General features: G+C 54.5%; 1 protein-coding gene across 1 annotated transcript; it reads right to left on the bottom strand.

Annotated features, from left to right (window-relative positions):
- Nucleotides 1–224: 224 nt before the first annotated feature.
- Nucleotides 225–24,517, bottom strand: RP1L1 (RP1 like 1). Its single transcript, XM_023753084.1, has 4 exons — nt 23,909–24,517; nt 21,269–21,404; nt 15,002–19,645; nt 225–412 (listed from the first exon to the last, which is right to left on the bottom strand). Exons 1-4 carry the CDS (start codon nt 24,515–24,517, stop codon nt 225–227), a joined length of 5,577 nt encoding a protein of 1,858 aa, XP_023608852.1.
- Between the last annotated feature and the right edge of the window lie 284 nt (nt 24,518–24,801).

Below are 24,801 nucleotides of genomic sequence, written 5' to 3'. Positions count from 1 at the left end.
AAAGGCCCGGAACTGTGGGTGAAGAGGGCCCTTCACACTTTCGTTTCCTCAGCCTTATTTGGCCTTTCAGTAGAGCAGACAGGCCTGTGCTTCACGGAGCAGAAAACTGCAAGCCAGGGACTCTGGTGGAGAGACTTGCAGAAACAGTGCGTGCCTCATGACATCATAGCTGGAAAGCAAAGGGCGTGGGCCCAGCGCCGTAAGCACCAGGAACCAAAATACCCCTAAGAGAACACGGCTTTGTACCCTGCACCCCATGGCCCTGGCAGGCGGCCGGGATTCTGAGACAGGCGTGGGGGGACCTGATTGTGCGGGCGGCCCCGCCAGCAGGACACCTGGGCCCATCGCCGCCTCAGCAGCGGCCCCAGCGGCAGCCACACTTTCCTGTGCAGCCGCTGCAGCTTGTAGGATGCTGATAACGGGAACAATGCGGCAGAGGAAAAGTGCAGGAGTGGGACAATGAGCCGGCCGCGGGGACTCTCCCAGGCCAGGCGGGGACCGAGGAAGGAGCTGCAGGTCCCAGGGGCCAGGCCGGAGACTGCTCTGTGTCTGGAGGTGGTTAGGGGGGTGCCCCGAGCCCCAGGAAGGAGGGCTGGCGGCTGGCTGTCCCTCCTCAGGGCAGCCGTCACATTGTTCCAATCCCCAAGAGCCTCCTCTCTCTCTGTGTGTGGGTGGGGCAGTGCCGACAGGGAATCATTAACCCGAGGAGGGACCTTCCGGGCCTCCCCGGTCAGGAGGGCAAGTGTCCACAGCTAGAACAGGAGACGATGGTTCCCAGGATGACCACAGAGCTGACCCCAGGAGCCCCTCAAACTCACTCTCCTGCCTCCCTGCCTATGTCGTGCCAAGCAAGAGGGCTCTTTAAACCTCCCCCCCCCATAGGTGCAGAGCAGCTGGGTACCCACAGGACAACACAAAGACAGGCCTGAGAATCACTCAGGGGGACTGGCTGTTGGGGGCAGCAGATAGATAAATATCTCGGGGTTTGGCCAAACATTAGACCTAGTTGTCTTGCTGGCTGAGTCCTCTACTCTCAGCCAGGGGTGTCTGCTGAGGTGCCTCAGGTTGTCTACGGTGCACAGCATGTGGGAGGTATGAGGCAAATGTGTGTAGAATACAGGGTGGGGCAAAAGTAGGTTTACAGTTGTAAGTACACGAAACACAGACTTTATTCTTGTATTATAATATATTAATTATTGTATTATTTTCCATATGAACAACTGTAAAACTACTTTTGCCCAGCCCTGTACACTCAACCCCACCCCGCCCTGCCCCAGGCCAGAATTGGAGACCGCAGGAGTGGTCCAAGGGGTCAATGATGAGCCTTGAGGAATATTTGCCTGTTTTCTGTGCAAAGCCCAGACCGCAGGTACTGAGACGGTCTGTTTATTCACTGCTTAGCCCACCTTATACTGGAAAGGACTTCAAGCTACCTATAGGATGCGGAAAATACAAGGAGATGAAATAAAACATGGAAGGAAGTTGAGGGGAAAAGAAAACAAGGGCCGGGAGGTAAAACGAGCCGGGAGAGGGGTGTCCGCGGCAGGGCCTGTCATGGAGGCCAGCGCGCAGGTGAGGGGCACGGACGCATCAGGCCCCTTGAGAGAGAAATATGATCACCAGCTGTGGCTTGGGAGGAGCAAAAAATAATAATTAGAAGAAGAACCCAAATACCAAAATGTTATTTTTGACACAAAGACCAATTCTTGCCCAAAGTCCTCCTGGAGAGAATTCAGAGTGAGGCAATGACGCCTTCCCCAGAGAGGCGGGCCTGCTTCTCAGCGCTCCTCCCAGGTCAGACAGGGTCGGGATGGAAGGCCCTAGAAAGAGGGTCTGGGATATGGCCCATGGGCCCAGCTGTCTGCTGTTTCGGCTTCATTTTAAGGCAACATTTTAAGGGGCAGATTCTAGTTATCAGAAGAATTGGATGTTTCACACAGCCCCCGGGCAATCTTCCGTCGACCCTGATTCTGTTGAGCTCTGGCTGGGAATCGGGTGTCAGGAGTAGGAGGTGTTTCTGTCTGCAACACCTGGGAGGGCCCATGTGTGGGCTCCTGGTTCAGCTCAGGCCTCCGCTGAGCTGCGTGCTGCGGGTGGGGCCGCCATCCTCTTGTGAAAGATCAGAGGTTTGAGAGGCTACTCCACCCGTCTCCACCGGAGATCAGACAGGTCAAGGACCCAGCCAAGCCAGACTGGGCCTGACCCAGTGCAAGGTCTACCTGGTCACGAGCAGGTAACCTGGCTTTTATCCTCCTAAGTACTCCCACCCGATCCCCAAGCACCGCCCTTCGCACACACCTCAATCTGTATTTGTGGGTAAAACTCATTCAACCTTAGCGGCATCATCTGAAAAGGGAAAGGTAGCAGCTTTGCTGGCAGGAGCCAGGGCACCTTTGAAGGCCTCCACCTCCACGTCCCCAGGATACAGAGCAGCCATGGGCTGCACTGACCAGAGAGGTAGGTGTCAGACACCAGGTGCAGCCCTGGGAGCAAATCCTGGCCACTGAACACTGAACTGCATCCATTTAGAAAGATTCTAGCACATTCTCCAGGTTGGGGCCAGGATACCTTTGCATTTGTTCCTAACTGGTCCCGCTGCCTCTCCCTGGGGTACCCCCAGAGAGCTGGGGGTGGGGGGTATGCTGGATCAGTGCCCTCACCCACACAATCAAGGGCAGTGCACAGAGCTCCCTGTTACGGACTGTTTTGTCAGCATTTGGCATGCAATCAACAGAGATGACACCAATTACTTGTGTCACAGCTTCTGGGGAAGACGGAGATGTATGACATCCAGTGTGGGGGCCATCCATCAAGGCCTGAGATGGGCCGAGGGTCTGTCACAGTGACAGGGAGTCGAATCTCCCAGGACAGCTGGTGGCAAAGTGCATTCTATCATCAGAATTGACGCCTGGGCCATGGCACGTAGCCCAGTGAGAGGAGGAGGACTTTTGGAGCCAGGCATCTAGGCCAAAAAGCCCCCCCCCCACACACACACACACACATGCCTGTGTCTGGTCAAGCTGGACCCTCCCTAAACTTCTGGGCTTTTGATGCTTCTGTCTCCTCCCCTGGAATCTCCCACCCCAGCTCCCAACTCCTCCAGGTCAAAACCCTGCTCTTTCTTCAAAGTGCCGATCACAGGCTATCTCTTTTGTGAAATTTTCCCCAATTCACTCCCCTCCGGTTTGAATGCGCTTACCCCGGCTGTACGCCAGGAGCATGCTCTCCCTGCTAAGCAGGGAATTTCTAAACCTGTCATAATCATAACTTACTTATTAAAATATTTACTATGGCACGTGTCCACATTTATTACACCCATCTCATTCTCACAACCTCTTAGTCAGGTGGGTTTTAAGGCCCCATTGTCACAGATGGGTAAACTGAGGCTCACAGGCATTGGTGACTTGCCCTAAATTACAAGGAGCATGTGACAGATGGGCAAAGGTAGGTATAAAGAAGGGACGACAGAGGAGTCTGCGGAAGGGGACTTCGGGATCCTCCCACGTACCCCTGGGGCCCCTCCACTAGAAGGAGGCTTCCCTCAGGACACAGGTGGCTGAGATGATCTGGTCCTGGGACATCCCACCAGCCTGGGAGGACATTTGGTGTTGTGGGGCCCAATCTCCTCTCTGAGCTCACCCTGCACAGTCCAGGTGGGATGGGACTCACAGTCCTGAGGGTTTGAGTCTTTCTTGTGAAACGTGATTCCCAGTTGAGTCCTGGCTCACAGGGTGCGTGGTTTGCTTCACACCCCAAGATGCTTGAGGACAGGCCCTTCATCCCTGGAGAGGGACTGTCCTTGTCCAGCAGGCATCGGTCTCCTCCGGTTCTCCGAGAAGCCACTGGCTGTCACCACCTGAGGGATCTGCCCAAGACGCCTTTTCCTGGCGGGTTTCTCTAACCCTCTTATTTACGCGTCCACATCAGGGCAGGTTTTACCTTGCTTCTCCACTGGGTCGTGCTGAGGGACTGAGGACACCGGGCTGGGCTTTGTAAAATGTGCAGTGCCACTCTCCTGGGAGGTGCGGTCAGCTGGATTGGGGGGTGGGGTGGGAAGACTGGAACAGAACCCACAGAGAGGTGCATATCTTAGTCAAGGTCCAAAAAGGCTGAGGCTGGCAGGTCCCAGGCCCCAAGCTAGGACCACGCCAGAGGTCCTGCGGAGCCACCAGCCCATAGCTCTGCTCTTTGATGGGAAGTCAGGGAGGTGACTCAGCCCAGCAGGCAGAGCGGGGAAGGGACTCGAGGAGTGTGGTGGGTAAGCAAACAGGCCCAGAGGAGTGAAAGGGCTGGTCTGAGGTCACCCAGGTCGTGACCAAAGAGCTGAGATGGGACCCCCTTCCCCACGCTGCCAGGAGAGGCCCCCTACAGTGGTCCCATAAGGGGACCTTCGTAGGAGGGAACACTAGCTAGCATGGAATTCTTCTTCTGTCTTCGGTGTGGACTCTGCATCCAAGAAACCACTCAATTGTGGCAGTTGCAGGAGCCACTCAGCCATGTGCCTTTCAAAGAACTCACGGAGTATGTCACATGGCAGCTGCAAAGGACCGTCTTTTCTAACTGAGTAAGCTGAGGCCAAAGAGGGTGACGAGGCCAAGTCTCTCCCTCGTGCTGCAGAGGGGACTCAGGCGTCATGCCCCGGCTTCCCGCCACCTTGCTTTGTCACCTATCCTGGTGCCACCCCACGTCACAGTCCACCATCTCCTGCCCCAGCTTCTCCCCTGCTAGTTTCCCTCATCCCAGCTCTTGATTCGCTTGAGACCACATGTTGCCCTCAAATTACATACCGTGCCCCGTGAACCCCATCGCAGAGCCCAGGCCCAGCCCGCTGCCTCCTCAGAGCTCTGGACTCCAGGAATTGGAAAGTGCAGCCATCAGCACTTTTCTGATTTTTAAAGTGACCCCATTGCATTCATTAATTAAACCTCCCTGGCCTCTCAGAGAGGGAGGCCACAGAGTTATTCCCACTTAAAGCCGGAAGGAGAGGTAGGCAAGCTCCCTCCCACCCACTGAAAGGAGAAGCAGAAGCAGAAGGGTCCCTGGAAAGGGAAGGGGACGTCCCTCCCTTGTCCATCCCTCCACACACCTGAACAGAACCTCCACGGTAAGTCCGACAAGGTTCCACACTCCCATCCTTCCAGGCCCAGGCAGGCTGAGGGGAGGGGCTTCACGCCTGCAGCAGGATACACTGGAAAGGGAAGGGGGGGAGAAACAGCCCAGAAAATGCGAATCGGCTCAGGGAGCGGTAATGGGAAGATTTCAGCGTGATGTATGGTGCCGGGAACGTTATTAATGGTTTGCTGATTTTTACCTTTAAAACCTTTGGGCAGATTATTTATTATGTCCTTGGCATGCCTATGATCTATGGAGGGGGCACTAATCTGCGAGCACGGCCCCCCATGTCCCTGCTCCTCTACAGCGTCTAATTAGGCTGGGACACTGCCCTCCCTGCCCGCGCTCTCACCCACAGGAGCAGAGGAGGCGGCCTGGGCTCTGAGGCCTCAGCTTGGGGCCGGGGAGTCAGCCTGGCCTGCAAATCAGGGAACCCAGTTTCTAGGCCTGACTCCGCATTGACTTGCTCTGTGACCTTGGGCCAGGGCGCGACCTCTCTGGACCTCTGTGCTCTTATCTGTCCAGCAAGGCGCTAGGCTCCAGTGACACAGAAACATATACACAGCAGAGCCAAGATGCAGCAGGTATAGGGTCTGAAAGTCTCAGGCTTCCGTGACAAAAATAATTGAAACACGGCGGTACTTTTCCAACACTTCACTGTCGCCAGCCCTGGAAGCCAAGCATTTCTGAGTCAGTTGGGAAGTCAGTCTTGTTCTGGGACCTCTGCTGTGGCTGCTAACCACAGGGAGGGCCTGGTGAATCCTGCCTCCCGAGTTAAGGAGGAATGGCTGGACCCTCTAAGGACGTGGGTTAGGGACGGAGCCAGGACTAGAAGCCAAGTACAGCAAGGAAGGCCATCTTGACCCTCAGAGTGCAAGGCCTCAGGCAGAAACACCTGGATCTGAGGCCACACCCTTTGTGAGGCCGGGCCCTTCCCCCAGGGATCCAGGGGTCCTGATAGTCCTGGCTCTTCTCGGCCTCAGCTGGTTGCTCCCCAGCCTGTCAGCTGCCACCACCTCTGTTAGATTGGCCTTTGGGGTGGGACTACTCACCCTTGTGAGGGTCTGGCCCACGTGCTGCAGGGCGTTCAGCATCCTGGCCCCTGCACACCAATCCTTCCTGGGTCTGCGTTTTTGGGTCCTGATGGCTGGTTGGGGCTTTGAGCCAGGGACCACCTTAGCTGCCGGCTGGGCTGGCTGAAGCCTGGTCCTCCTGGAGGTACGGGAAGAGGCCTGCCCTCACATTGGCCAAAGCTCCATCCCCTTCATTCTAACCAAACTCTTTTGCCTTCCAGATTGGGTATTTCTCAGGTCACTGGCCTGGGGGAGTCCTCAGAGCACCTCCATTTCTGTGGCTCTTAGCCCCCTCTCTGCCCTACACCCTCTACCCACAGACTACCACCCCACACACCACATGACTTTCCATGGTTTCTCCTCATTGCTGTCATCCCCACCCTACAGCCCCCTGACCTTCAGTCTCAGCTCATGACAAATTCACCCCGTCCTGAGCCCGTCTTTCCTGCCTGGAGAACACCCAGCCCATCGTGCCACCAGTCACACAGCCTGGCCTGCTGCTGTGGTTGCTGCTGAGGCCTCTTCCACAGCACGTCCCAGTTTCTCAGCCACTGTCTGGGGTTTCCGCTGTCACATGGGCACATGGAGCAGGAACACAGCTCTGCTATTTCACTTATAGGTCAGGAGGGTAGCACTGCTGACCAATGAACCCCAGGGAGGGCCACACAGGCAGCTACGGGAAATGGGCACATCAGGGGCCGTGGTCTCATCTCTGTGTCCTCAGCACATGGCCTGGCACCAAACAGCTGCTCAACGTGAGCTGGATGAAAGTCCTAACAAACGTCAGTCTTCTGGTGAGCGGTGCGCCCTGAAACGCAGGCCCAAGGAATGCAGGGAACCCTCTCACAATCAGCCTTCACGGTGCTGTTGTGATGTCTGATGGCAATGAACCCATTGGCAGAAATCATCCTCTCCATCTTCAAAGCCAGGATGAACTGGGCACTCTCTGGTGTCATAGAAGGGTTTACAAAGAGGGACTAGACTCAGCTTATCATGTAGGCATTCTATCCCCTCACCCCACCCCTCAAATTCAGAACTCTTTGAGGATTTGATTCTGATATGTATTTGGGAAGGCCAGGTGTGCATGGAAGGCTGCGGTCATTGGGGAAGAGAGATCATTGCTCCCTAAAGGCAAAACAAAAGAGCTGTTCTCGTTAGCCCTGGTCCCCAACATTTTCTAGAGCTGCCTGTCCTGCTGGGGCCTGTCTCCAGGCCCAGGAAAAGCTCCTCATGCTGGGGCAGGACAAAATAGGATGTGGGGTTCAGCCTTTTCCAATAAATGAATCACTTTCCAACTCTCACCCTTTCCACCCTTCCATCCAGTGCACTAGGGGAGTATCTGCTCCCTGGGACTGTCTTTTCCTGGAACTACTGTGATTGATGAAGCTTTGATAGGTTCCCCAGTTCATCCCTTTGCCTGAGGCAGGGTGTTCTCAAGCAGCCTGGAATGTTAGGAAACAGCCTCAATCTTTCCGGGAGATAGGAGAGACAGAAATCAGGAGAAGGATGCTGATTCTCTCCAGCCCTGTGCCTATAGGGGAGCCACTCTGCTCCTGAAATTCAGTCTCCCCAATTATAAAATGCAGCAATAAAAATACCTGTGGCATTTGGGGTGGGACTTCCCATCCTGTGAGGGACTGGCCCATGTGCTGCAGGGCATTCAGCATCCTGGCACCTGCATGCCAAGTATCCCCGGTTCCCCCAGTCCTTTTGACAAACAAACACATTCAGTGCTTTCCCAAGGCTTCCCAGAGCTGGAAAACCACAGGTTCCCAGTTCCTTATCAGGGAGAGGCTGGGGAGGTATCAGGGATGACCCTAGGAGGTGGGTCCTGGGGTAAGGAGACACCAGCTGGGACAAGATATAAGAACCTGGAAGACTCAGCCCAGCAGATAAGGGCAGCACTGCAATGTGGCCAGAGGTGCAAGCCCAGTAGAGCACAGCTACACCGACCGGCATTTGGCAATGGGGCTCCAAGGGGACTTGGTGGGGCTCAAAGCCCAGCCCAAGGGTGCAAGACAAGAAGACCCTCAGAATGTGGGGCTTGGTGCCAGGTTGTGTGGAAGAAGAAACCCAGGCCAAGGAGAGTCAAATTTGGGTTCAAATCAAGGCTTTCGCAATTACCAGCCGTACATTTTTGGGCGACTCGCCTCTGAACCCATTTCTTCATCCATAAAGTGTCAATCAGAAAAATTTGTAGGGTTGTGTCAAGTATTAAAGGTGACAATGTACACAAAAGCCTCTTCCAGATACGCCTTAGGAACGCAGTGAAAGATTGCTGGTTTCCTTGTGGATAGGAGGAAGTTGCACCTTCAAGCACAAAGTAGACCCTCCATTGAAGGGCACTCAGACCGAGCTGAATTCCCACAGCAAGGGCTCGAGCCCAGTGGAAAGGCAACAGCCCAAATTAATCCAGGACTGTTTTTGATGCCTCTGGCCAAAGGTCAGGGCTATCCTGGAGCCCAGGGGTTTAAGTGCTATGGGGCCCTGTATATGTCCACACTCTCTCTGTTCATACACCTTCAACTTCAGAGACCCTGTCTATCACTATTCACCATCCAAGCTCATGCTTGACCTCTCTGTTCCTTTGCTCCTATTGTCCATCACCTCCACCTGGAATGCCTTTCCCCTCATCTCTCACCAAAGCTTATTAGGCAAGACCCAGGCCCAGTGTCATTGTCCACCTGGCGCTTTCCTGGACAGCCAAACTGAAGGTAGCCTTGCCCATCCAAATGTCCATAATGGTTTATCCACATCATGCTCTCATGGTGGGGGAGAGATGAGTCTAGGATGGATGCTGGTGGTGCCACAGTGTGGTGAGGGGAGAGATGAGTCTAGGATGGGTGCTGGCTGTGCCATGGTAAGGTGAGGGGAGAGATGAATCTAGCATGGATGCTGGCAGTGCCATGGCATAGTGGGGGGAGAGATAAGTCTAGGATGGATGCTGGCGGTGCCACGGTGCGGTGAGGGGAGAGATGAGTCTAGGATGGATGCTGGTGGTGTCAGGTGAGCATGTGGGAGAGGAATGGGCTGAGGAAGAGGGTAGAGCTCTGCTCTGGGCTGGAAGCTGAAGCCCTGGATTTGGGAGTCACGAGTCAAAACGCAGGAGCAGAAACAGCAATCATCCAGGGAGATGAAGGGGAGCGAGAGCAATGAGCTGAGGGTGGGGAGATGCCAGTGTTTCAGGTTCAAAGTGCAGGCAAAGAATAGGAGCCGGAGCTGGGCTAGTGAGGGACATGCGGAGGAGACATAGTCTCAGAGCCAGAGGGGTGTCATTAGGGGTATGGGCCACCTCTGTCCAGGGAGATGATGACTGAACAAAGTCCCTGAGTTTGGAAAATAATCAACCAGCAGTGATTTCCAGGTCAAGAGGGTGGCGGGAGCAGTGAGTTGAGTTGGAGGGGGATCTAGATGAAAATGGAGGAGAGACAGCAGCAGCAGTGGGAGGTGGCCCATTTCCTGACCTGTTGAGCTTCAGTGGGGGTCTTCTCATTGACAAACTGGATGCCTTGGGCTGTGAACACCCCAACTAGGTCTAAACATTTAGAACCCTGGAGAACATAGGTCTCTATAAACCCAGAGGAACGAAGGCCCAGGTGGCTGTCTGGGGTAAGGGAGCAGAAGCAATGGGCAGGTGAAGACCTGGCCCAGAGGAGGAGCATCATGAGATAGCCGCCTTCTTCCCCTGGGTACTGGGGCTCAGCTTGGATCCTGGGGCTCAACTTGGATGCTGGGAAGTATCAATGGATGGAGGATTGAAACCGTGGGCCAGTTACCCCAGGAGGCTATGCCTGACCCATTTCAACGGAAGTCATGAAACAGGTTTAGGTCACTCTGCCGGGTAGCTGGTGAGTAAGGGCATAAACTCGAGGACTTTGGTGGCCCAGGTCCATGTCTGCCCCAGGTGAGTTCTATGGACAACCAGTGGCCAGGGCTGCCGGCTGTGCCTGTGGACACTGGGGGTGGATAGGGGGCCGGCAGAGGGAGACTTCGCTTTACTCACCCTAATTGCCTCTCAGGAGAGGGAAGCAGAGGGAGAGAGGTTGACTGATACTGACCTGCACTATCCCTTGGGGAGACTACATAACGAGGGAGAACAGCAAAGCTAATGGTCTGGCAGGCAACTGGGAAGGGGGGGTACGTGGGTTTTCCTCCAGCTGCTCATTGAAACATGTGTCCCTGGGCCCACCGTCAGACACACTGAACCAGAACTTCCTGAGTGGAGCTGTCCCTGTTAGCGAAGCTTTCAGGTTGTTTGCATGTTTATTAAAGTAAAGGGGAAACCTGGCCCATGCTGAGTTTGGAAACCTCTCAGGACATGACCCCTTGCAAGCTGCACCGCACTGAGGGCTTCACAGACTAAAGGCAGGCGACTTCTCCACTGGGCACCTTAGCAGGGCCCTTCTGGAGACAGAGCTTGGGCCACAGGGACAGACGCGGACGCAAGGAATTGGGGCAAAGACGAGGGTAGGTGGAGGTGCAGGTGGGGGGAGCACAGGTCTGGATTACAAAGGAGTAGGTGGCTGTTGTTTTTGTTTTTTAATATTTTTATTCACTTCAGAGAGGAAGAGAGAGAGAGAGAACCATTAATGGTGAGAGAGAATCATTAATTGGTTGCCTCCTACATGCCCCACACTGGGGATCGAGTCTACAACTCGGGCATATGCCCTGACTGGGAATTGAACCTTGACCTCCTGGTTCATAGGTTGATGCTTAGCCACCGAGCTATGCTGGCCGGGAACAAAGGAGCAGGTTTGCTGCTTGTTGTATTTCTCTGAGGGGCCACCCAAAGCTTTGTGAAGGGGACGATGAAGAGAGGAATAGAAAAAGAAAGACCTGCTGTCCGGTCCCAGCCTGGCCACCTACCCAGCTGTGTGATTTAGGCACTTCTCTTTCGCAAGATGGGTGTTTCCTTACCTGAAAAAAGGAAGCTGGACTAAATCAGGGATGGGCCACCTCGACGGAACATCATACACATCTGAGGGTTTGGCAAAGTAGCTGGGCTGGGACCCTAATCCAGACCCATAAGGTCAGAATCTCTGGGCCTGGGACCTGGCCCTGCTCTTTAATCCTCAGCCACAGAAAGATGGTGCTTTGGAACTGGAATCTCTGAGCCCCACCAGCTACAAGGCCAGGAGGAAGAGCTTGGTTTCTTTCCACCACCACTTACTTCCCTGTTCCACGTAGTTCGAGGAGAACTCTCTGTCTGAAAATGTTTGTGTAACTACTGATACTGTAAATACTTCAGCAACACTTGAAGTGATGAATGAATTGAGTTTTGCATCAGGGGCGGGCTGAAGTGACAGGAACAAGCAGTGGTCTCTCCATTGCATTCTCTCTACCACTTAGTGCCAGATCAGTAGGTGCCAGGAATGGCTGTCTCTGTCATTTAGGGAGTTAGCAGACTATGGTTGGAACATCTCTTAGGCGTTTCCTGGGGACTTAGGTGACAGAAGAAGTGGGAGCTCCATGTCCACTAAGTGCTGGACATCCCTGCCTATCACCACATCTAAACCAAGCCCACAGTGCAATCTGCTCCACTGGGAGCTTCTGGCAAAGGTACTGGTTCCTAGAGAGAGAGATGCAATTTTAATGTAAAAGCTTTAAAGAACCACCTGCAAAGAAATTTTAAAAACATGTCAAGTTTTAGTAAGAATATCTCCAGCACTCAGAAACAGAAAAGAACAAAGGCTACAGGCACGAGGACACAGCCCAGGTCCAACATTTGTTTTATCTATTACTAGAAGCCTGATGCATGAAATTCGTGCAAGAGTAGGCCTTCATAGCCGTGGCAGCAGCCTGGATCCTGCCCTTGCAGCCGTAGCAGCTGCCTGGATCCCTTGCAGCCACAGCGGCTTCCTCAATCCCACAGCTGCAGCCCTGGCATCGTCCGGAAGGTCATCCAGTCTAATTAGCATATTACCCTTTTATTATTATAGATTACTTATTTATTTTTATTATTAATGTTTACATTTACATAACCAGTGAACAACAGCTATTCTTGTTTTCATCAGTCTCAATATACAAAATGGTCATGTATGAGTCAAAGAAATTCAGCCCCATCACGAAGCTCCCTACCCAGATGGGACCCAGGCCAAGGCTGGCTATAGGAGGGTACAGAGAAAGGGCATTTTCTAAATCTCAAAAGTGATAAACAGAATTTCAAAAGTATTATAAGGGGCACATAGAAATCAATTCATTAAAAAAAGGTAGGATTCCAGTTGAAAAATGGGCAAAAGGCATATATATAACTTACATGCAAATAGCTTTTGTAAAAACATAGAAAACTCTGTAATCTCAGTAATGATAAAATATAGCTAAAATAACACCCCATTAAAATGAGATAGTCTTCTTTCCCATGAAGTTAGCAAAAGATTTCTCGTTTTAAAGACTAGACCAAACACCGGTGAGAGGGTGTTGGGCCAAGTGATGTCAGTTAGTACAGGCCTTCAGAAAAACAGTTTGGTGGCAGGATATCCAGAGCCTTCAAAAAAAGTCAATATCCTTAGACCCAGTAATTCCATTCCTGGGTGTCTATCCTAAAAAAATTATCTGCAGTTCAGGGGGGAAAAACGTTTTTAAAAAATTATGGAAACCATCTGAATGGTTGACAAGAGTGAAATGATGCAGTAAAGTATTTTATATTCTCACTAGAGGCCCAGTGCATGAAATTCATGCATGGGGGAGAGGTCCCTCAGCCTGGCCTGCATCCCTTCCAATCCAGGACCCCTCGGGGGATGTCCGACTGCTGGCTCTTAACTCTCACAATCCAGGACTGCTGATCGCCCCTAACCACTCTGCCTGCCTGCCTGATCGCCCCTAACCACTCTCCCCTGCCAGCCTGATCGCCCCTAACTACTCTCCCCTGCTGGCCTGATCACCCCTAATTGCTCTCCCCTGCTGGCCTCATCACCCCTAACCACCTCTGCCTTGGCCCCCGGAACTGTAGCTTTGTCTGTAACATCCAGTCTATCCAGTCTAATTAGCATATTACCCTTTTATTAGTATAAATAATGTATTATTCGGGTACTTAAAATCCTATATAATAAAAGGCTAATATGCAAATCAACCAAACGGCTGAACGACCAGTTGCTATGACATGCACTGACCCCCAGGGGGCAGACACTCAATGCAGGAGCTGCCCCCTGGTGGTCAGTGCACTCCCACAGGGGGAGCGCTGCTCAGCCAGAAGCCGGGCTCATGGTTGAGGAGCGGGAGCCTCTCCCACCTCTGCGGCAGTGCTAAGGATGTCTGACTGAGGGCTCCTGACTGCAAGAGGGCGCAGGCTGGGCTGAGAGACCCCCCCCCTCCCAGTGCACGAATTTTGTGCACCAGGCCTCTAGTAGATTTATAAAGATCTGGAGATAAAGAGGGAACATGCTTACATTGTTAAGTTTAAAAAAAAAAAAGAAGTGTATAAGGATGACATCCACCATCAAATGGTTAGAAAAACCATTTGATAGGAAAAAAAATCAAACCTCTAACACAAGTTATCTCTGAGTGGTGGGATCATAGGTGACTGCTTTTCCTTCTTTCCCCTTTTTCACAGTTTCCATTACCCAAAAATGTATACATAAGTTAAGAAGCATGGCCAAGTAGCTCAGTTAATTAGAGCATGATCCCATCCTCATACACCAAGGTTGAAGGTTGGATCTCCAGTCAGGGCACATACAAGAATCAACCACTGAATGAATAAATAAGTGGAACAATAAATCAATCTCTCTCTCTCTCTCTCTTTTTCTCTCTCTCTCTCTCTATCCTCCAAATCAATTTAAATATTTTTTAAAAAGGAAATGCACTTGGTCTTTTACACTAAGAACAAACTTTGTCCAATGACCCTGAATTTATCTGCTTCTCCCTGAATTTTTGCACATCTGCAGAGTCACCAAATATATTCAAGACTTAGAGAAAAGGACCTCAAAGTCAAACGAGGTGAGTGCCAAGAGAGGCCAAGGAGAAAAATAACAGGAGATCAATAGACAAAAGAATGAGAGAAACACTTGCTCGCAAAAAAACAAACACACAAACAAAAACTCTCCTGGAGCTCTGCCAAGCAGTCCCATCCCCCTGGGCTCCGCAGGCAGATGGAGGGGCAGGCTGACCTGGAACAGCAGGGCGGAGCTGCGATAACCTTCACACAGTGCCTGGGAGGGCCAGCGGGCCCTCTGAAGCTCCAGAATTTAGAACCCAGGACAGCATGGTGTGGCTGTGCCCTTGGCACGTCCTTGGTCTTTCCCCCACACTCCTTGTACATCGCCAGGGGGCTGAGCCATGCTCAGGTTTGTAGACAATACACGAATAAAAGCAGAGCTGCCGACTCATGGGCACCTCACGGCTGGATCTCTAGAAATCTAAGTCGTCGTGGCCAAAGCCATGGGTCCCGTCCATGGCGAGGTTGCCAAACCTAATTTCTGTCCCAGAGAGACTTTTAACTCTCGTCTCAGCTCCTAAGTCAGAGCCTTGGACTGCTCTGGGCTCTGAAGTCAGACCCTCATCTGTCCCTCGCTCTGGAGTCCCAGAGCCCGAGGAGGGTCCTTCTCGTGCAGAAGTGGAGCTTTCCAGAGACACGCCTGTGCCATTTCTATCGGAGCCCGGGACTCCCTTGGGCTCATCTCCAAACGTGCTCATGTCTCCATTTGAAGACCCCTCCTCAGAGCCCTTCTGGGAGAGCTGAGAGCAGTTTCCCAGAGATGATGTTCTGGATGAGGAGAGGCCTGTTTTCCGGCCTGACCTGTGGCCTGGGGTGTCTCCACCTGAGGCAGAGGGTGGTGTTGGCCCCCCATCTTGGTCTGGGCTGCTGTGTCCAGAAGCCTCACCTGACTGACCCTGCCTGGGGCCAGCCTGTGGACTCCCTGCCTTCTCGCCTAGATTTCCTCTTCCCGACTTGGGCTGGCCCTCTCCTTCCACATCCTGGACCTCGCTGGTGTCATTCTGTCCTCCTGGACTTCGGTCAGCGCCTCCCCAGGCTTCGCTCTGCACACTGAGCTCCGCCCCGGAGCCCCCCTCTCTGATCTCTCCCTGGTCACCCGCGCCCTGTTCCTCCCACCCCACTGCCTCCGAGGGGTGGCCTCCATAGGGGTCTGTGTTCCCTCCGCTCTTCTGAGTGGCCTCCTCCTCCTCTCCTCCTCCTGCACCTTCACCTCTGCCCACATCCTCATCCCCCTCCTCTGCCCCAGGGCCCCGGCCTAACCCCAGCTCCAGGCCTCCATCAGCTCCCTGGGCAGTCCCTGTCCCTGAGGGGTCTCTCTGAAGCACCTCCATCCCTGTCTTCTCAGGGGCCATCCCTGCTGTCTCCCCATTAGCACATCCTACTTGTTTCTTCTGCAGAATTAGCTGCAGGTCAAAGGCCTTTTTAATGGGTGCCCTGGCTATGCCCATCATGTCCTTTGGGGACACAGGAGTCACTGTCTTCCTTACACAGGTTTCGCAGGGACAGAACTCCTCCGGGCCGGCCTCTCCACTCAGCTGGGTCCCCAGGGCTCCACTGAAATTTGGCACATCGTCCAAGGAGAGGGAGGGGGCACCCAGGGCCCGGGTCTGCTCAGAGAAGGCCGAGAGGTTGCGCAGGCCCTGGAGGCGACTCCTGCGCTGCTCTGTCTGCAGGGACGTCTCCCACCTGAGGGCTACCCTGGGAGGCCCCGGGGCCTTCCTCCCCGCCCGGCTCTGGATCTTTCGGAGCTCGTTTGCGGTGCTGCCTTGGAGCCGCTGGCTCACGTCCTGCTGCAGCTCAGCCACCATCTGGTCCAGCAGGTCATTGTTCTGCAGGCTCCAGCGGGCTCGGAGCTCAGCCATGGCGCTGGCCAGGTGGGCCAAGAAGGCCTTCTCCATCTTTCTCAGCAGCCTGGACACCCAGAGGGGGTCAGGGTCCTGAGACACTCTGTGAGCCACAGAAGTGCCCTTCTCTGCAGCCCCCTGGGTGAACTTGGCCTGGGTTTGCTCATGGCCTGAGTCAGCTGCTCTGGGCAGCATCTCCAAACCAGGCTCAGCACTGGGGCTGCTTTGACTCCCACTGGCATTTGAGTCTCTCTCAGTGAGGCCGCCAAGGGTCCTCTCTCTCCTCCCTGCAGGGTGCAGTACGGTGGGGGCAGGCTCTCCTGCTTCCTCTTCCTGCACGCTCTCATCTTCCCGGGCATCTGACCCATCCTGAGAGCCAGCCCCTGTTGAGTCTTGTCCGGTGGTTCTTTCCTCTTCTAGAAATCCACGGACACCCTCTCCATGCGGTTCTGCTCTTCCTTTTTCTTCTTGCGTTTTCTCTAACTGCACCGCCTCTCCTCGCATCCTGTTTTCAACTACTTGGTCCAGGTCCCTGCCCCGCGCCTGCTCCCCGCAGCTTCCTCCTGCCTCGTCCCTCCTGGTGGCACCAGCCCACGCTTGGGAACTTGAAGAGGCCATGGAACCAATCGACTCATGATTTCCCGGTTCCTCTGGGTTCTCTGAGGTTCTGGAGTCAGGCCTCTGGTAGGGGATATCCGAGGGCAGCTCTCCCCTTTCAGAGACCAGGGCACAGTCCACAGCACAGGGTCCGCTGCCCTCCCCTGAACCTCCAGAACCACTCCCGACGTCCACACCGGATGAGGACGTTGGTGTGAAGGCCTCAGTCACAGCGTGGGGCCCGAGGCCCGACAGAGCCTGGCTCCTGCCGCACCCCCGGGGGCCCGAGTCCGGCTCGCCCCGCCGGAGGCCACACCCGGGCCACGAGGCCTGCAAGGTGCTCAGGAGCTCCTGGCACCGAGAGGAGTCTGTGAACCTCGCCTTGCCGGTGGGAGACCCACGGTCTTCATTGAAGAAGTGGAGCCTGGCGAGGCAGGTGATGAGGGCCCGGGCAGAGTGGCCGAGCCTCCTGCCCTCCGGGCCGGACACCTCGGGCAGGCTGCTGGGCCGGCCCTGCTTGGAGCCCATCAGCGCCTTCATGATCTGTATGGAGACAGAGACACTGCGGGGAAGCACACACTGGCTCCCACCACAGTCCCCAGCAGCCCCTTCACCTGCTCCAGCCTCCGCGGGGGCTTCCGCCAAGTTCACCTCTCCTGGCTGGGGACCAGCGTCACCAGTCACCGGGAGGGCTCCCTCTGGGTCTGCCTGCTCGCTGGCGGCCCCTTCCAGGGACGGTTGTCTGGCCTGAATGGGCTCCTCCAGGCCTTCTGGGGGATGTGTGTCAACAGGGTCCTCCGTGGGGCCTTCCGGGCCGTCCCCAGCCACCTCCATGCTGTCATCCACCATCTCATAGCTCAGGGGCACGGGCTCCTCGGGGATGTTGCTCAGCCATCGACGGACCACGGCTTCTGGCGAGGCCCGGGGCAGAGCACCCGGCGTCACGCGACCACTGTCCTCTTGCTCTTCCAGGCCTTCCCCTCCACCAGCGACCTGAGCCTGGAACTTTCTCCCAGGCCGGGGACCTGGGCTGGGGCTGCCCCTTCTCACTGTTCTGATTGCTGTCCCCCTGCCCCCTGACAGAGATCTGGGGGGCCTTGGGCGCTGCACGTCTAGCGGTTCCTCCCCCTCCTCGGCGCCCCCTGACCCCCAGTGAGCACCATGGTCTCCATTGCTGCTGCACGAAGGGTGTTTCCTGACAGGGGGCCTTGCCCTGGGCGGAGTGGGACAGTACCCGCTGCACACCAAGCAGGGCTCAGAGAGGGGCCCCTGGCTGCCCGGAGGCTGGGGGGCCAGCAAGGCCTGCGTCTCACCACCATGGGCCCTGCAGGCCCGGGATGTGCCCATCTGTGAGCCACAGCCCCCGCGGTGGGCTCCTGGCTTGTCCCCCTCATGCTGTCCAACTGGCAGGCTCAAGGGCCGGGAAGCCTTGGGGCCGCCCCCTGCCTTTCCTCCCAGGCCACCTCCTGGGGAGCTGAGAGGGTCGGATGTGGTGGAGAGTGAGTGTGACCTGAACTCGGTCTCGGCAGAGGGAGAGAATGGGGGGTAGAAATTGGAAGCACAGTCCGAACTGCTCACAGGAGTAACAGGGACACTGCTGACCCCTCGTGCATCCTGGGAGTTAGGAGAGGCCAAGGAGGGTGGCCCTGGGTCCCGGGAGGCCGGGTTCCTGGTGCTAGAGGAGCTTCCAGAAAAGCGTGGTGCTGGGTGGGCTGGGCAGAGCCTGCCTGTGCTGGGGGGGCCCAGCATTGGCCTGGACACAGGTGAGTCGAGCGGGCAGTGGGTGTGCCTCTGGCTGTGGTGCTGCCTGGGGCGGCCTCTCTGGGCCCCTCGGCCAAGGCCAGAAATGCTGGGTGAGGACACAGCACTGGCTCTGCTCTCCTGCTCTCTTTTCCTGCCTGTGGCTGAGGTGCAGGTGGAGGCCGGGGAGCAGCCTTCTGCAGTGTCCCCAGAGCCCAAACGGCCGGAAGCCAGGGGCAGTCTCCTCCCAGGCCCACCCCTGGGCTGTGGGGGGCCAGTGTCCTGTTCACTCCCCTCCGCCCGTGGGTCCTCGTTCCTCAAAGACGAGGGATCCGCAGTAGAGGAGCAGGGTCCTGCCCCGGGGGTGGCCTTCCGTGGGGAAGTCACCAGCCTGGTCCTGCTGGCGTGGCCCTGGTGCCTCTCACCCCTTTCACTGGACTCCCCCTGAGCCCCGGCACTCGCTGAGACGTCAGAAAAAGCACCCGCCGCGCCTTGGGCCCTGGGTTCCAGGCAGCGGTGGCCCCTGCTGCCCGGCCCTGCTCCCTCTGGACCCGGGCCCTCAGCAGCCTGGGGTGTGCCACCAGCTTCCCACCCTGATCCTCTCTGGGGGGCAGCCCCGGAGGCCAGGTGCAGGGCACAGCTGCCCATGCTGCCCTCTGGGGACCTGGAGCAGCAGGAGTTTGGCTCAGAGCCCTCGGGGGCTCTGTCACTGGAGGCAGGGCTGCCGCTGTCCTGGCTGCTTCTTGTCCTGCCGGCCACCCCTCGGCTCCAGGGGCCCCTGCAGGGGGAGTGCTGGGCCAGCCGGGAACTCCCCCAGAAGGCCGTCCCCTCTCTCTGGGCGGTGTACAGGGGGTTCGTCCAGATCTCATATCCGGACCCTGGCTGCCACTGGCCTCGCTCACAGGCTTCTGTGCATCCTGCCTCTCGGGTCCCCAGCCCCTGTGTCCCAGGCTCCAAGGAGCCCCCAGGGTGGCCCTCCCACACACAGTGGAGGGGGTCTGCCTCCCTGGGAACAGGGCCCTGCCCACTGGCCCTCCCGGCCCTCCTGGGCCACAGGAGCATGTCGTTGCCAAGTAGGTAGAAGCGGACTTTCATCTCCACAGACAGGCTGCCGTCCTCGTTCAAGTGCACCTTCTTCTCCACGCCATCACGGGCCACCAACGGACCCAGCTGGGCAGGCATGTCCTGAGGGTGCCGGTCGGGAGCAGGGCCCACCCTGGTGTGATGCGGGGACACCAGGGGGTCGCCGAGACCAGCCCTCGCTGACAGCAAGGAAGACCGCTGTGGCCTGCTTCCCGGCCTGGACCTCGAGTGGGTCATGCTTGGCTTGGCCTTGGGGCCCCAGCTCCCTGGCACACGATGCAGAGGAAGAGAAAGAGGAAAAGATAGTGAGCGGCTGGGGCAGCTTTAGGGCAGGAGCAAAAAGGCCGGACAGGAACCTCTTACACCTAAACACCCTGCCGCCTCCAAACCACACAGCAGGGCAGAAACCATTCTAGAACAAATACCCAGTCGGCTGTTTGTGAACCTGCATAGCAAAGTGAGATGAACTTGAAGCCTGAATTCAGTCTCAACCCTGCCACTTCCTATTTGTGTAGCTTTTGGCAGAGCCTCTTTTCTGAGCTGTAAAATAGGAATAATGGTATCTATTTGGAAGTGTGTTTGGACAATGCAAGGCAATGCATATAAAAACTTCCTAAAAACAAACAAACAAACAAAACTTCCTAGCACAGAAGTGCGTTCCTAGCACAAAGTGCGTTCTCAGTAGACAGCAGGGGAAGCCGGCAGAGTAGCAGTGCCCAGCGCTAACTCCTAGCCCTGCTCACCCCCGCACACCCCCAGAAGTAAAATCAATAAGCTGCTGCATACGCACCTGATTGCAAACTGTAAAATGCTTTGCAATTATTAGTGGTGATTTATCATCCTGACACTCATCAAGCTTTGGAGTTGATAAATGATTGCAAGGAGGGCCTGGACACACAATAGCAGGTCCTGATAGTCAAGCCTACCCCCCCCCATAAAAAAGGAGGAGAAGGGGCTACTGCAGACAGAAAGAAATGAACCTCAAGAAAGAATACAGCCCTAGCGCTTTCTCATTTCATCTCCTGAGCTAACACGTGACAAGAGGAAGGGCTAGTGGAGGGTGGGCCTGTGGCCAGCAAAAGAGCAGACCACCACGAGTGCATCTGAGCAGGAGGAGGTTTCGTAAAACTGCTCTTTCATAAGCACTGAATGAGAAGGGGGGCTCCTCCAGGAAGGGGCTGTGGCTAAGGGGTCTCCGTAGCTCCCGTGCCTGGCATGCGGCAATCACCGACACCATTATTATCATTTCTCAACAGCTTTTCACAAAGGATATTATTTGTTGACTTGCCAAAATTTGCCTATTGCCATTCCAATAACTTTGCTGAAACTCTTCTTCTACAATTGTTAATTGTGCTTTCAAAAGAACGTGTTGTTTTGTTTTTTTTAAATAACAAAGCCTAAACTCTGGCACATAGTAGGCCTTTGGGTGGATATAGTGGGATGTTTAGATGGAGGGGTTGGATAGATGATTGATGGTATCATTCGTTTTAGCCCATTTGGCCCTCACTGCTGTCTAAGAGAGTCGTGGCCCTTAAATGATGCAAATGCCACATACCTATAGCCCACGGCCTCCGTAATCTCATGCCCACCATAGTCCTTAATAAAGCTAATTTTAGATCCTGGAAACTTAGAGTAGAAGATCTCTTCCTAATCCTTAATCTCTAAATACCACACTTCCCTCTCTCATACCCCAGTCAAATTCTCAACCCGGTCAAGGTTGATGGTGATGTGATGAGGAAGAAGAAGCAAGAGAGACCCCAAACAACTGGCTGTCCAAGAATTGGTGCCAAAGGCAGGATCCCTAAATTACCTAGAAGGAATATCTACCCAGCTCTCCCGATCCACCATCCAGTGCAAACCACACTGGGGAAACTCCAACACCCACTCACCATTTTTGTTCCTTGACGTCTGCCCCGATAAAGTTCCAGTCCCACTTCTTTTGGCACCTTCCGGAGGTCTGAAGGGCTCATGGCCGGCACACACCAGCACCGAGGGGCTGCGCAGCAGAGCCTTCAGAGAACCCACCTGAAGGAGAGTGTTGAGTCAGGAGGCCTGGTCTGCAGAACCTCCCTTCTGCTCAGGGAGACACAGGTAGAGAAAGAATCCCTCTCTCTGGCCCTTTGCTGATGTTGGTCCATTTCACCGCAGATTTCAGATCCAAGGGAAGGAACTCCATTCATTTGCCATAACCAGTGCGGGACTGAGGTCCTACCCCCTAATCTTCCTCTCCACCTACACCCTCCTGTAAGAGGCTGTGGATTAGAGGTTATGCTGGATGCTTCAGCTGGAAAAGACTTCATGAAGCTTTGGTCTGCTTCCCTGCCCACACTCATACCTCCCCCCCACCCCCCAGAATAGGCATTTTTTAAAGCAACCAGCTTCCATATGGAGACCTGATTCACTATTCCACCTTTTCCCAGGCAGAGCCCTCTCTTGGGTTTGATCTGTGTTTTCCAGTATAATCTGAGCCCGTCGCCTCTGCTTCTGCCCCTTGTGGAGTGGAGAAGGGCAAGGCACTGTTCTCTGCACAGGGAGCCCTTCCATCCCAGTCTCCTCCAAGGAAGGGCTCTCTAGCTCCTGCCCAGATGCTCCTGTCATCCCCTTCCCACCCAGCCACAGCCCCACCAGCTGGATGTCCTGGGCTGGGATTGAGTGGGCAACATCAGTGCTGGGTTGCATTCCAGGAAACAGGTCCCTGCTTTTAGAAAAACCTCACCTGGCCCCCGAGGCCCCTGCGTATCTGAGGGTTTGCACTATTTATAGCATTACATTGTAATGAGCAATGTTGGGGAATTTAGTTCCATCTTTAAAGTGCTGAATCTGCTCTTTTTCATTCTCTCAAATTAGAAGGGTATGTTCATTAACAAGGAAATGGAAACAAAAGAGAGAACGCTTGCAGCTTCTCCTCCCACGATGACATTCAGTGTGCTGTCCACCAGATCTCTCAACCCAGTTCATCAAAAGTTGGTCTCAAACTACCAGGTACTTCTCTCTTTTGGTTCAGATCACTGGTCCATCGCACAAATGCAAATGTGGGTGACCCAACTCTACCAATTGCAGATGTAGCCATGCTTCTAGAAAATCAGACTTTTCCAAGGAAGAAAGCAGAATTCAAGGCGAAATGATGCTCCCTTTTTAGAAAGAGATAGAGGTCTAGGACTCATGAGGAAAAAAAAATAATATTATTGAGAGTGTCCATCCAGTTGAGAGCCTGCAAACGAATAATCAAATAATCGTGACACAGCCTGTCCCGGGAGCAATGAAGTTGCTTTGTTTACAGAAACGCTAATAGCTCTGTAGTAAGTCTATATGGAAATATGCTAATTTTTCCTCCAATTAATTTATGTTGCACCTGCTCTCTCCCTCTCACAACTGTAGCCAATTGATGGTAGGGACCCAGTCCTATTTGTCTGTAACATCTGCATGCAGCACATGCTAGAGCACCACCAATGCACCACAATTCAGAAGTGTTCTTACAGCACAACTCTGAAATCATGAAGGCGGGCCCTAGCATTCCCAGCCATACAGCTGTGAGCAAGTGACTTAACCTCTGTGCCTCCATTTTCTTATCTCCACAAATGGGGTAATATTGACTGCCTCGAGAGTCGGTGTGGTGGAGGCTATGCCCTAGATTCATCAATGTCTAACCCACTCTCTTTCTGGTGTGTGTCCCAGTCCTGCAGGACTTAGAAAGCTCTAAACACGTTATCAGAGGCGGTGGCAGCTCCGCAGCAATGGCCAGAGCCGGCATTCCAGTGTCCCCCTGCGCCAAGGTGCACATGCGGCAGTTTCCAGACCTCAGCTTCGGAAGCCTGGATGCCACAGCCGAGATGCCAGCTTGAGCTCAGTGATCACAGCAGCTCCAGGCAGAGGTAGCAGCTCCCTCAGAGTTTCAGAGTCATCCTGTAGCCCAGACTTCATCCCTCCAGATGTCTGAAGATTCGGAAGCCCCCTGATGCCTTGTATTAAACTCCTTTCTGCTTAAGGTACATCGAGTAGTTTCTGTTTCCTGCACTGAACTCTCACGCAATAGATTGGATAATAGGAGAATTGGAGAAGAAAGTCATGAAAGTGTGCAAGGCAGTGTCTGGGGCTCACTAAGTGCTCGCTAAATGATAGCTAATAATATGAATAACAGTTGTCTGATTAACTGATGAACGCCTCCACCCTATCTACTTTTAATTAGCTGCAGGGCAACAGATATATATATATATATATATATATATATATATATATATATCCCATTTATTTCAGAGAGGAAGGGGGAGAGAGACAGAAGAGAATCATCAATGATGAGAGAAAAATCTTGAGTGGCTACCTCCTGCATGCCCCTCACTGGGGACTGAGCCCACAACCTGGGCATGTAATTGAACTAGTGACCTCCTGGTTCATAGATGGACACTCAACCACTGAGCTACACAGCCAGGCAACAGCCCCTCTTTTTAAGGATGACCTACCCATCCCATCTGAGTATTTTGCTCTGAGGTCCAGAGGACTTTTTAAAGAAAACATCATTCCTGACAGCCTACCTTTTCCCCACTGGGCGTGTACACCTGCTTCACGGGGAAGTGCAGAAGGCCTGTGGCTCTGCTGAGAAAGGCCGACAGGCTCCTGGTGTCTCTGTGACTGAGGACCATTGTCTGCTGGAATTGAGGGTCCCCATTCTTAACCAACATTATCCTCCTTGGGGTTTTAGGATTTTTCCGGGAAGAGGATGTTCCTGGCCCCTCGCACTGGTCTTCAACATCCTGGGACTGCTGAGCAGGGGGACTTCTCTCCCGCGGCCGGCCTGGCCCACTGGAGGTCTTGGGCGGCTTCCTATCGGAGCAGAGGTAGCAACCACCATCCTCCAGCTGCTCCAGGGCGCTGAGGCCATGCAGGCCTCGGGGCGTGGTGACGGAGCGCACCCCGAAGGAGAGGGGCACACGCTGGGAGAGCTCATCCATCAGCGTGCCCAAGCTCTTGAAGGTGCGTTGGTGGACAGCCAGGCGAACCCCGGAAAACCGAGGATCCCCTCGCTTGAGGAAAGTTATCTTCTTGGCTGGCGTGACCTGGGTGACAGAGGGGGTCCGGGCCACAGAAGGCAGGAGGCACTCGCGGTAGCTTGGGGCCTGGGCATCCCTTGGGGTGCTGTTCATGGCGTGGAGGCCCGGGCAGCTGCAATCGATCAGAGGAAGAGAGTCAGAGAGTAGCCCAGAGATTCGTCATTTCCTCTCTCCTGTTCAAAACAAAGGTGCTTCCTGCCCACTCCAAATTTGTTCCACTCTGCTCTGTACGGGCAGGTTAATTCATTTTTTTAAAACTATTTTTATTGATTTCAGAGAGAGAAGGAGTGGGATAGAGAGATAGAAACATCAATGATGAGAGTCTGCCTCCTGCACATCCCCCACTGGGGATTGACCCCCGTAATCCAGGCATGTGC

The sequence above is a fragment of the Myotis lucifugus genome, unplaced genomic scaffold (assembly GCF_000147115.1).
Source record: "Myotis lucifugus unplaced genomic scaffold, Myoluc2.0 scaffold_1, whole genome shotgun sequence".
Taxonomy (NCBI): Eukaryota; Metazoa; Chordata; class Mammalia; order Chiroptera; family Vespertilionidae; genus Myotis; species Myotis lucifugus.
Note: the sequence above shows the minus strand (reverse complement) of the source record. Positions and strands in the feature narration are given on the sequence as shown.

Coding starts and splice junctions, on each gene's coding strand:
- RP1L1 (XM_023753084.1), bottom strand. CDS start 24,517: ATGAACAGCACCCCAAGGGATGCCCAGGCCCCAAGCTACCGCGAGTGC. Junction 19,646..21,268: donor GACGTCAAGGAACAAAAATG/GTGAGTGGGTGT, acceptor ATCGTGTGCCAG/GGAGCTGGGGCCCCAAGGCC. Junction 413..15,001: donor CCCCAGGCAGGGTCAGTCAG/GTGAGGCTTCTG, acceptor TCCCGTTATCAG/CATCCTACAAGCTGCAGCGG.